The sequence below is a fragment of the Pyxicephalus adspersus genome, chromosome 4 (genome assembly GCF_032062135.1).
Source record: "Pyxicephalus adspersus chromosome 4, UCB_Pads_2.0, whole genome shotgun sequence".
Lineage (NCBI taxonomy): Eukaryota > Metazoa > Chordata > Amphibia > Anura > Pyxicephalidae > Pyxicephalus > Pyxicephalus adspersus.
In genome coordinates this window covers 67,932,784-67,946,124 of record NC_092861.1, presented here as the reverse complement: position 1 = coordinate 67,946,124, position 13,341 = coordinate 67,932,784, and the positions used below count along the sequence as shown (strand labels likewise).

Below are 13,341 nucleotides of genomic sequence, written 5' to 3'. Positions count from 1 at the left end.
AGAGGTGCAGGAGTTATGTGCCCAAAGTTCAAAATAAAACTGCTGTGAGCATCACCGTGGCAACATTGTACGTTCTGCAGCTTAGAAGCCCATATTCAAATTTCTGTTGCTTATTGTTTCCGTAGAATACTGAAATGTCATGCTCCACAGCAGCTGCTTTCTACCTGTGTGTTTACCTACAGGTGGATGAGAGACCAGTTTGAGTTTCTGCATCACATTCATTTCCAGCAGAACACAGATTTATTGTTCAGCACCATCGTTCTGCCTTGTGCAATATACTGTGTTTATTTGCATAATTCAATCGCCAGGCCATCATATTTTCAAAACAAATGAAGGGATGTTTATTACTCCAACATTTGGATAATATTTATATGGAAATATTAACTATACAATGTAACTATTCAAATGTCTTATAAGGTTCTATTACATATCCTGCGTTTGTTATCTAAACTAATCAGTAACTCAGTCACTTGTTCTGTGTATTATTCAACAGGATTATTAATGATCATAATGCAGTCCAAGATTTTTTTTGGAGCGACAGCTGCAGAGCTCGAAGGAACTTTTGCTGCCCGTGCTTCATTTTGTTACTTCAGAAATAATTTGCTTTTGAAAACGGTAATTATGTATAATCCTTCTACTATTCACCCATGTTTCAGCATCATCCAGACCACTACATATGTGCGTTCCTTGCATCTACTTGAGGAGTTCAAGAAAAAGGGCATTCTTTATCATTAGTTAACAAAACTGAAATTTAAAAAAGAGAACCGGTCTTTTTTTAAATGAGCCCACATTTTGATCTGAGGCATATTCATGGGAACACATAGTACAAATTCCTTGGCAAACCAGTATGATCATTTTGGGACTAACGTAATTTGTATTCATCATTCATAGTGAGTGTTCATGATGAATATTAGAATATTATTTCAGAGAAATTGCTATCTGACACAGTTAATAGCAATTAACACAAAAGATGCATATATTAAATTACTATCGCTAAAAGCTATGATTATGTGGGCTTTTAATGAACTTTTCTTTTCTGAATGTCCTACATTTTTGGGCAACCCCAGAAGAACATTAATAATAAATTAAGTAATCCACAATGAAAATTAGTGCATTCACGGCCGTTTATTAAATCCTGCTCTGTGCCTGGACACTGTAAAAAAAAAATCAACATGGCTGGCCACATTTAATTAAATGTTACATTACATCTGTTAGACTTAAAGAAAACATCTTGCTACATCTAAGTAGTACATTTCTACATGTTCAAGCACTTCCTATTGACCCTATAAATGGTTCTTTTCGGGAAACTGGACACAAATATTTGTATTAACATACAAGTTTATAATATCTCCAGGTTTTCTACCTAGTCCCCTTAATACAACCAGCTTGGGAGACCATAGCTGTCAAAGGAGGTAAGTATTGACCAATGGGAAAAGGAAGCCAGCCAGTTGCAGTGAAGAAGTCAGGCAGGTAGGGTGGATAGATTTAAGTCCCAAACATAATCTTGTAAACAGAGAGGAACAGAAGTTTAGAAGCTATGTTAAAAAAAAAGGAAAGCAGGGACAAAGAACTAAAATCATCATTGCAATTTGTTGGCCTGAATCTAATCCTTTCTCTAATAGTGCCTGACCAAGTCTTATTCTACACTATGCTTCTGTATAGAGGTAGCTCTCTCAGTATAGACATTTCTTTGCTTTCCTATTGCATTCAATTCAAGAGAACAGTAAACTAAGTACACAGTATGTGAATTTCTGCACGCTATTTGTTTACTGTAGAAGTATGTGTCAAAAATCCAGTTCAAATATTTCACTTCAAGATCAGGACAAAGTCTAAACTGATATGGATAATTCAACCTGTCTTTATTTACCAAGGTTCCATGACAACTTTAATTTTAACTAACATAGAGCCATTTATTAAACTGCCAGGAGAGTGCTCTGTAATTATTCAGTTATTAAATAAAGATTGTAGCTTAGTATTGCAACTCTGGTCAACTAAAATAAACTAGTCTGCCTGATAACATAAACAGAAAGCTGAAAAGCACAAAGCCAGAAGACAATAACCCAAAGAAAGACTGGAAATTTTTTTTACAGGAAGTAGTGCAAAACAAGAGTGCTTTCAGCTGCATTCTAGATTAGGCTTCCTTATCTTTTTTTAGCCAAACAGAACCCTTGAAATGAATTTGGGATTTCAGGGAACCCCCAATAAAAGGATTTCACTGAGAGTCGATAGGAAGAATGCTTTCAAAATGCTGCCCTTTAAGACAGCTAAAAAATCACTGGGGGTCATCCTACTGGTTCTGCCAAATGGCATTGAGTCCAGAACTATGCAGGCTCCATTAGGTGGAAGGTCAATCAACCAAACCCCCAAATAGCCACTGAAGGAACTCTAGGGATCCACAGAACCCTGGTTGAGAATGACATAGATAGTCAGGTACATGTAAATTGTATCTGTGCATAAAAAGGAAGTTTTAGTTTTCCTTTAGAGTACCCCCAAAACTCCAGAAGCTGGTGTACAATATTATGCAAATCGTGATTTTGGGAGGGGAATCATGAGTCTGAACACTCCTTGCCATAACTTGCTATACAGAAGTTTACTACTAAATAGAAGGGATTTTCTCAGTGGACAATGACTATGTATAGATAGATGAAAGAACAACTCTTGAATTTCTATTTGTCCCACTATTTAGGCAGCTGGAAATGTTTGGTATAATCTCTTCGAGGTGAGTGGTAAACTGAGCCCTATGTACAATTTTGTTTCAATTTACACTACATAAAACAGCACTGAGTGGCTTCTTTAGGCTTTATACTTTCCTGCCAGCAAAATTTTTGCAGTTCCCCCAAGTGCAGCTCATGCCAAGAAGAACATTTTTTAAAACCATTCTGAAATTAGCCAAGGCTTACTGGTGATTTCTTTTCTGTCTGCAATACCTACAACTTTATGTGCACTGACTTTTACAGGTACTTACAACATGAACTAGACATTTCTATTTTCATCTCAGTGCAGACCATTTTTATATAAAATAAACACGACAAAGTTTAGTTTTGACAGCTTTTACCAGTCATGCTTGAAACATTATCGACCATAGCTAGTGCTCCTGATGAAAGTCTAAAATATTAATTTATGGTTTGCTAAAAGTAGAAGAAAAATAAATGAATTGCAATTTGCGTATAGAGCGAAACAAGTCCAATAAAAACAAGTTACTGCTTCAGAGTCACAAAGGACATTAATTCTAACCACAGACTACATAAATGACAAGCAAACATTGTGGGAAAACAGTAGCAACTCCTCCAAATCACTAGAAACATTTGAGTCCTCAGGGCAAAGCAAACATTTGTTTTCAATCAGTCGCTCATTATGTACTCTGCTTGATGGTGAATCTTTTTCTTGCCATCAGTTTAACAGTTCTCAAAGTTTCCTTTACTTTACACAGGTTAAACCAGGCATTTTGTTCCTGCTTTAAAGAACAAATTTATTCTCATTACATTTACAGCTCAGCCGTACAGTCTTGGCTGTGAGAAAGGCCAGTAATATACTGAAGGCCTGTGGCAGCCAGGAGATGACATTAAGCACGCATTATCACGCATGCTAACACACTGACTACAGGAATTCTGCTTGGAGGAATCACATTTACTAAACAAGCACATGCAAATGATCTGCATCTGCAATGTTCATGAACATTAACATCATTTCTGTACCCCCAAAAGGACATACAAGCTTCCAGTAAACTGATTTAGCCTGCTAATGTAAAATGACTGTCCAACACTATTATGGAACCTAAAACCCTCCTACTATTTTAGATAAAACATAGATAATGAGAAATGTGGAGAAGGGGTGCAGTTGTTGCTATCCAACTACTGAAAATGCTAGTTACTTGGGTGTCTCTTGCTTCAGTGCAGACTTGGTAAAAGTTCAATGGAAGTGGGTCTAGTGCAAATTTGGTACAGGTTCAATAGAAGTGGGCCTAGTACAGATTTTAATTAGGTTCAATGGAAGTGGGCCTGGTACAGATTTGGTAAAGGTTCAATGGAAATTGTCCTAGTACAGATTTGGTATAGGTTCAATGGAAGTGGACCCTGTAAAGGTTTGGCAAAGGTTCAAGTAATTTTTGGTGTGTACAAATGTGAACAAACTGAAGAAAAGGATCCCACTCATTTTGGCAAAAAGCTAAAACTACTGGATTTTGATTTGAGGCATCTTATATTTGGTATGTATGTATGTATGGTTCAGTGGAAGTGGGCCTAGTACAGGTTTAGTATAGGTTAAATGGAAGTGTGCCTATTACAGATTTGGTATAGGTTCAATGGAAGTGGGCCCCGTAAAGGTTTGGCATAGGTTCAAGTGATTTTTGGTGTGTACAAATGTGAGGAAACTGAAGAAAAGGATAGCACGCATTTTGGCAAAAGCTAAAACTACTGGATTTTGATTTAAGGCATCCTATGTAAGTATATTAAACTCAAAGAAAACAGACATGAGTAAAGAAAACATTTCAAAAAACTTAAATTACAAAAAAACAAATATAACATGTGGTCAGAATGAAGTACCAGAAAAATTTCCAGAGATAATTCTTTTGATCTAGGGACTATACATAATTGCTCTAGAACAAGCAACAATTTTAAATAGTTTAAATTTTACAGAACATGTGTTCAAAATATGTAGCCATGATTATGGCTATTTGCAACGCTGCAAATCTGATGGGATTTGGGATGGGGAAATCTGATAGAACCTTCAGAAAAATCACAATTAATCACAGTACCTGAACCTGAGCAATGTTTGTGAGTGGAGTGACGATGCACACATGATTTACTAGTTCTATCTCTTTCTGTCATCATTCACATGACTGTGATATCAAAGCTTCATCTGCTCAAAAACAAACTTTGCATCGCTATCACATGTAAACAGCAAAACTGGAAACACATTTAAAGATAATAGGTTTATTAGTTAAAATCATCAGTGGTGACAAACCTGATTTTAGGGGGCTCTGTACCTGAAACCCACTAGGGATGGGATAAAATATGTACAATCATCTTTAATAGTTTAAACTGACACAGAATAATGGATAAATTAAAAAAACATATACCAATGCAACAGGGTAAATAAAAATGTAAATTGATGTATCAATTCAAGCTCCAACCGTGTGATGTGAATCCAATTATAATCAGAGTCTCTGCTAAGACTCTATTACATAATGTCTATTATCAATCATCACTTGTGATCTTCAGAAGCAGTAGGGTGCATGTGAGTGGCTACAGAGAACCAGTGCTGCCAAATAGGCCAGAAGTTACTACCGGTAATAATGATGACACAGCTCTGCCACTGGCACTGGTCATTCTACCCTTGCAAAAATCATTATTGCTTTGAAAATGTTTTTTACTCTGATAATCCAAAGCTGCTGAAAAATAAGGTTATAGTAGGAGCATGAAAGGGCAGCCTGGTCTGTTAATTGGGCTTTCCTGCACAAGATTTTAACTGCAACACCCCCCACTGTAACAAATATCTGGTTATACTTTGTGTAACCATAGCCCTTAGTGCATTGCTGACAGTTTAAAAAAAGAATGGAACATAAACTGACAAATGTTTGACTGTAAATAAAATAGTGCTACTTTTATACCAGAATATTCATAATGATCACAGCAAAATAATAACAGAGTTTAATATGCAGCTGTCATTTTTAAAAAGGAACACCAAGTAAGTACAAAAACAAACTTATTAGTCATATAATATATTTTTAAAAGTGGTATAAATACTCAAGTTCGTCAATGCTGTTATCTCTTGCAAATTGAGAACATGTAATATTAGCCTGGGTCATACTACTTTGCATAATGAACTGGGTGTAACACTGTGAACATGCTGATGAGATGGGAGAGCACAGAGGTAACCTCATCTTTTATTTCAGGCAGCATCATGAGAGAAGGAATTAAGTAGCAGTCATCCCGAACAGAAGGTAAAATACCACTGACATTGTTTCAGGGGGGCTGTGCCGTTGCAAATAGATGGTGTTCTCTGTAAGAGAAACTTACAACCGATACATGGGGAATAGAACCCTAAAATTATGTTTTTTGACCTGGAGTTCTACTTTACCTTTCATGTGAGTTTTTCATTTTTCTCCACTTTATTGAACCAGCCCAAATATGTCAAAAAAAAAAAAGAATTCAGGTTTTGTATATAAACAATATTTCACTGTTGGCTTGGCCTAAAAGTCTAAATGTCTGTGAAGGGATGTGTGCTCATGCATAATAATAATTTATACATGATATGAATATTGCATATGTTTCAGTGTAATCCTGAACTTGTAACATTATATATTTAGAAAGCCTGCCTTTTTGACAGTCAGCTTTGTTGGCAGGCGGTTTTTAAAAGAGTGACAACCAAAATAAATTTAAATGTAAAGATTAGTTTAAAAAAAGGAAGTGTTTTATGTTTACACAAATGTAAAAAATTCTGTTTGCTCTGTATTTAGGTCAAAACAGTGGTGGAATAGATTTGTTTTCTTTTGGGGATTGTGCCAAGCATATTTCTAAGCACAGGAGAAATATTAGTGTGGTATGCATAGTGCACGATCAGAAAAGGATTGGTACAATAAAACAAACCTTTCAAGGTAAACCGCCAACAAAACAAAGCCATGAAATCCATAATAAATAAGTTATCTTAACAGCTATTTACGTTTCTGCTTTTTGCATTTGAAAGCACCATTTTAAACTGAAAACAAAACATCTTTGGCCTACAACAGCAAATCTCAGTTGCTCTGATAAACTCTGGCTTTTGCTGGTTCTGGTCCCCAAACAGGGATCATTATTCCCCTTTCTTGGTGGGTAAATTGCCCAATTCATTCTCCTTTGGACAGTCATTGCTGTAGTTAGGTGTAGTCCTTTTCCTCTGGTGTGAATGACAAACTGTCCATATAATTAAGGGTGACACCAAGCCTGAAACACAGGAAAATAGAGTGCTAGCTTAGACCTGTTGATCTAAGAAGCAGAATGGGGGGTATTTCCGATGACTACCTAATCAGGATCACTACAGCTGCAGAACAACTTTAGGAATGCCTTGCCTGGGTGAAAAATCAGTCTTGTTTAAGGGGTATAACATAGACCCTAAAAATCTACAGTCCAATATTTTATACAAGATCCTTTTTCAAATTCACTTTGTTGTGGCTGGAACATTGGGAGAGGAAATGTTTGCTTCTGCATCTTTAACTTATAGTGAGCAGAAGCTGGAACCAGAGAGTAAAGACAGCAGACTCCCATTAATGTCTTATTAATAAACCCTTCTTTGATGACAATATGTTTTTATACAACAGACACCCTAACAACTCAAATATCCATCTACGGACCCAGAAGTGTACCAGAACCTGATATCCTGCCCAGGAATGGCAAGGAGGCCAAAAGGATCCAAAAAGCTCTCCACTAAACACAGTGAATCCAGTGTTGCTGAGTACCTGATACAACTGCTGAAGGATTTTACAGGATACCAGTTCTTCATTTCAGCAGCAGGTGTTTGGTGTACAGCAGCTGCCTGCTACATCATTTTAAATGACAAAACAAGGAAGGGTAGTCCAAACCCACTGCTTTCTATACAGCAATTATTAGCTCTGTTGTCTGTTACTTGCACAGTATTAAAATGAAAAAAAAAAGGAAACTGAAACAAATCCTGATTGAATCATATAGTGATAACTGTGATAAACTAAAAACATAGCCATGTTTTCAGATATACTATGAGCTCAATGTGTCACCCGCCTATAAAAGTGACAAATTAGACACAGCCATGACCCAGAGGAAACACAGCAAATAACAGACATTCCCAATGTGAAATGGTCAGAATAACATCCAATATCCAGGCATGAAATTGAAGACCCTGACTTCAATAGTTCTGAATGCAGAATCAAATTCCCACTAATAATAAACACTGAGACACAGAAGACATACATGAAGTGAAAGCTGAAGTACATGACTAAGAACAGAATTCACATGCAATGAAAGCTGCATTTTTCTGGCCATTTTCACAAAGTGCACTATGAGTCACAGAAAAAGCCCACCAGCAACAGTTAGTGGTTTCCGCCTTCTATCACCCACAAGCAGAAATCTAATTATGTATTGGGTAAAAAGCTTCAAACACTCCCTATTACTATTTCAGGGCTTTCTTTCACTTCTCCAAACCAAGTGACAGGACTTCCTTTATAAAGAACAGAAGACAAAACTCCTGGTTCTGCTGCCCATTCATTATTATATACAGACTAGATCAAGAACAAGTGCACCACACTGTGCCCATCCTATTGATCAGCTGACTCACCACTGGATACCTTTTATAAACACACTTTTTGTGTTGCTCATTTGGAAGGACAAAACACAAATATTGATTGTATAATTCCAAAACACACTAAATAAAGTCTGGTTGCCCCCTTGTGACATCACATCAGGCAGGGCCATTGACAGATAAAGAATCAGTTTTCATGACAGCAGCTAGAAGTCAACAAAGAGTGGATTGTATTTACTCACACAAAGACGTGGTAGACAAAAGCCCAGCCCCTAGGTCTCTCCAGCACGTTGTACAGATAGTTTTGCAGCCTCCTGTACTTGACGTTTCTCCGGCAGCTCTGACTGCTATTATAAGACAGCGGCTTCCCCAGCAAGCTCATCCGCGCTCCTTGCTTGCCCCTGCGGCTCTCGTGTAGGCTCACCCCCGCGGATCCTGCGCCCCTGGCCGATTCACCTGTCCCCAGCAGGAGCAAGCCATCTCCTCTATTGGAGTTCAGCAGTACCCTGTTGCCCCGGCCAGACTCCACATCCTTCATGCCGTAGTAGCGGTCTCTGCCCCTTCCTCTGCCTCCAGTGCTGCTCTTCATCCAGAGCCCGGAGCCTCCCTCATCGCCAGCACTATGGTTACGGGGCATGGCATCACGGAGGGCACAGCAAGTTGCTTCGAGTGCATGCAGAGGGCAGATCTGGGGGCAAGGTGTCTGGTAGAGGGAAATCACAGACGATTCAGGCTGTGCAGTCAGATCAGGAGCAGCACATTGCACCAAGCATTGCTGGCATGGATGACTTTGTAGGCAAGCGGTATCCTATGGGGTGGGCAGTGGGTGCCCTCAGCACTGCTCATTTACACTTGGCCCCTTGTGAAGGCTGAGAGCACAGACAGCAGCATAGCCCTCCTTCCACTTTGCCCCTTCTTCAAGGAGTAGTCCGCCTTGTGATCGGGTGCACCATCCCCAATGCTGCGAGGGTCTGCCTCCTTCACTCACACCAGGTTACCCACCACTGGCAGATCATGCCAACCTAGCTGACCCATCCAATGATATGCAGACACCGAGATTTCTCATCAGCTGCAAGGCTCTGCAAAGTGCCAATGTAACCTATCTCCCTGAAGATGAGATTTTCAGCTGATGTCACGCCTGGAGCTCAACACAGTGTGGAATTCCCTTGCTCTGTACACAGGAGGGGCCAGATCACTCAATGCAAACACAGGAGACCAAGACAGCTTTGTACATCCACTGGAAGGAGAAACAATCACACACATAGGATCAAGGGGCTGTCAAAGTGGAAGGGTGGGGGGTGCAGAGGCTGTCAGTGCAACTTGTAAGCAGCCATAGCCCTTCCTCCTAACTTTTACAGCACTACTTTGTGCAGGCAGAGGAGAAGCTGCTGAACACTTGTTTCTTCATGTGCCTGCTCTGGGCTGCCTATAGCTTGCAGCTACTTCTCCTGGTGCTGCTGACACTGATGTGGGAGTGGAGGATTAGGGGGGGGTTTGAACAGAAGCTGTTAACATTGTGCTGTGGGGGAGAGGCAGCTGGCTGCATTCCTCCTTCTTAACCAGCAATTCTATTTCCTCTGACTTCTCAGCCCTAAGACACAGGTGCAACCACAGGGCAAAGTTGGGGCTTGCTGCTTCTACAAGCTTACCAAGAGCTGGCCTCCTTCATATGGCTTTGGGGTGGAAGCAGCTGCAAAGCCTGTGAACTCTTTACATTATTTGTATCACATGCTCAGTGACAGATTTAAAAGAAACCATAAGGAGCATTGGTTATTTCCAAACATGTCACATGGCTGCAGAAGTTGCAATGAGATTAATAATGTTAAAGTGTATCTTCAGGCAAAATCCTTTTCTTATAGTTTTGGATAGAGGTAGAAAATAGACCATTTGTCAAATTTTTGTTGCCATCTACGCATTGGTGGAATTCGCCTCTTTTTGTAATGGTGAAAATTGTCATCCAGAAAGTTTTAGAAATAAGGAGAAACTGTCCGGGTGACTACCCTTTCCCTTGCCTTCCACCTTTAACCTCTTGAGAGACTAAAAGCAAATGGAAAAGCATCCAGTAGTACACAGCAACAAATACATTTTCATGGGGTTTTGAACTCTTTTCTACTCTTTTTAAAACTAAAAAATTGCAGCAGAAGCGTACAGATATTGTAGAGATATAGATCAGGATGGAACTATTTTTTGAAAGTTTACATACATTTCAATTTGTGGTTTTGCTTACATCCTGTGGTTAAAAGATGCATAATTTTTCAACATGTTAAACAGAAGGCAAAAGGCCAAACAGAGCTAAAGTAGATACGTATGAACTATTATCTGCTTTAGGATTTGTAATTCAGCACAGCCAGTTTTGTAATTCAAACATTTGCCATACAAGGTGTGACAGCAATTTCCACAACTATGAATTCACAATGAACAGCCTCACACTGCTAACTTATCAACTCTTATCTCCCCTCCTATCATTTTCCCTGTCAGCACATGTGCATGCAGCAGAGTCCTTATTGGCTCCTCGTGCTGCTGTGCATGGCACATGTATGATATCAAGAGAGTTTATAGTATTTATGCTAGCCCCAATTAAGAAAAAAATATTCAACTTTAATACTATGAGTTGTTTATCTGCATGGAATCCAATTTCAATGTATTTAACATCATTTTAATTTACAATTGTGCATGATATACTGCAGAATATATATGTTTATGTTGATTAGTGGTCACAGTTGTAAAATATATTTGAAAAGTAAGTGTCACTGTAAAATCTAATAGGTATTCTATAGGACTTCTATATGTGTCACATATCAAGCAAGACACAGTGAAGATTTAAAATATGTCCGTATAACCCTGCCCTTGCCAAGTGTGTAATAAATATGTAAGTTTATGTAACAGAAGTAGAATGAACACATAGATAGCAGAGAAATATTTTCACACAAGTATTTGCTTATAATTAAAACAGTGGATCAGCAGGCGCAGATCGTGGAGATAGAATGACCCTTAATTCTCAGGAAATACCCACAGAGACAGGTCACAATGATTGCTTGGAGAGATCAGAGCAGACACAGCACTACATCTCTATCCTGGAAGCTCAATTTCTGTGCAGTCACATAATGCATTTCCTTCTCTGAGATCAATTAAATTCTGACTTTGAATGGTGCTTAAAGGCACAGCTTTTATACTGCAACCAATCTAAAAGATTCCAGTTTGATAGGAAGAGAAAATGTTGTGTGTCGCTTGTAAAATAAAAAGAAAAAACTACCACCAGTGCAAGCGGCTGGGAAACATCCTTGCGTCATGTCCCACTAGTTGGAACTGTCAGGTGACAGCATGATGTATCTCCTTCGGTAAGGGAAAGCATCCAAATATTTAGGACCTTGACATTCCCAATAGTGGTGAGTGACTGACAGGTGAAACCATCTGGAACTGCAAAGGTTAGTGTCTTAAAGCTGAACTCCAGGCAGATTATCGGGGCATCTATTAATGCAGCTGTTTTCAATATTACATCATTTAAAAGGTCAATTGAACCTTTGGTTTGTATCAGTAAAATACATTCCAGGTAAGTCACAACAAAAAGTGTTCTATGTCTTACAGTCCTAAAGTAGCCACAGCCTGAGGACAAAAGAGCCAGTCTCCTGCCAGCAGCTGTAGAGTGAGCCCTGTGAGCCAGTATTGGTCTTATTCCAGAAGTCTAACAAGTCAATTGTTGAGAAGCCAGACTCAGATATCAGAAAAGCTGATGTCCCCTGCTTTTTGGAAGGTTTTGGTTTTAGCGTAGTAGGGGGCATGTTGGACCTCTGGAAATAGGTCACTTCTTCCCCACAGAGAGGGTCCTACTTTAGAACAGGGTGGCAATATACACGGATCTGAACTCAGGTTGTTTGTTTTCATGAAAACGAACTCCAGGATTTTGCAGCTAGAAAAAATTCCTAAATTGTTCTTGATATCAGCCCAGACTAGGAGAGGGAGGGGAGGTTCCCTAAGACATTAAAGCTTCTCCTATATTGTAGTGTGCTGCCAGTCTAATGGTATGAACTTATTTGTAGAAGGAGATATTTACTTATCAGTACAGACGAGGTTGAGGATCTGGCTGTATTGTTTAGCAGAATTGTTTGGATCAGAAGACCTGCTGAACTGAAGTTAGTAATGAGCATAAATTACATATAGAATCATAGGATAAAACATACAAGCACTAAAAATAGAGATAAATTTAGTCCTCAGTATTTGGGAACTCTGTGCCTTGAGTGACTGCTATGTGACAGCTTGCCTTGGATTGCTTCCCAGTGTTAGGTTTAAGGGTCCCATACGTTGTATATGTAATCCCAACATATATGTAGAACTTTCTGTGACTCATTTTCAACATTCTGCTGCTGCTTCTGTTCACAAATTTCCATAGAATCACCTTTACCAGCAATTATTACCAACTATTTATGTTGTGAATACTTCTAAAAGGTATCTATTTAAAAAGATGCCCTGTATAGTAGTCTATATGTCTATAAAATCAGGGGAATATGTTGTCAGACTGGATTCCTTTCTAGAATGCATCCAGGTATATTTTATCAGTCAATTGCTATTTTCATTGCTCCAACCATGCTACAGAGGTGGAATACAGGATACATATTCAATGAAGTATGGTGGAATTCACTTTTTCAATAAAATAGACCATGGGGAAAAGGACTGGAAGTCTATGTGTTACCTGTGGACCTAGCATTAAAATTATGTGAATAATTAGAAACGAAAGACAGCACTACCAAACCTCATTCATTGCTATCCAAAGATGCAGTCTCAGGTAAAACTCTATAGGATAGCTGATATTAATATTGCTCATTAATGCCATTGCAAATAAAATCTAATTCCAATTATAACGCATATATATATATATTTTTTTTTAAATGAATGACTGGTATTGTCACAATGGAGACCAAAGCTGTTGCAGAGAAAGGTGATTTAGGAGGCTTTAATAAAATTGGACCATTCAGGCCCCATGATTTAGTGGTCACACACCTGGTTTCTGGCTAAAGATCATTGTCGCAGAGGGTCTCCTGCTTTCATACAGTATTGAGATAAAAAAAAACTCTTGCAAAGCATGTAGAAATACATCTG

The 13,341-nt window shown here is 38.7% G+C and overlaps 1 protein-coding gene across 2 annotated transcripts in view; it reads right to left on the bottom strand.

Moving 5' to 3' along the window:
• KCNQ5 (potassium voltage-gated channel subfamily Q member 5) overlaps positions 1 to 9,811 on the bottom strand; it is a 269,840-nt gene extending 260,029 nt beyond the window's left edge. Inside the window, exon 1 of one of the 2 annotated variants that reach the window (XM_072408515.1) lies at positions 8,490 to 9,811. In XM_072408515.1, coding sequence (XP_072264616.1) covers positions 8,490 to 8,884 — 395 coding nt within the window. In that variant the 5' untranslated portion in view covers positions 8,885 to 9,811. The remainder of the gene's footprint in view (positions 1 to 8,489) is intronic. The other variant, XM_072408516.1, reaches the window with a different exon arrangement.
• Between the last annotated feature and the right edge of the window lie 3,530 nt (positions 9,812 to 13,341).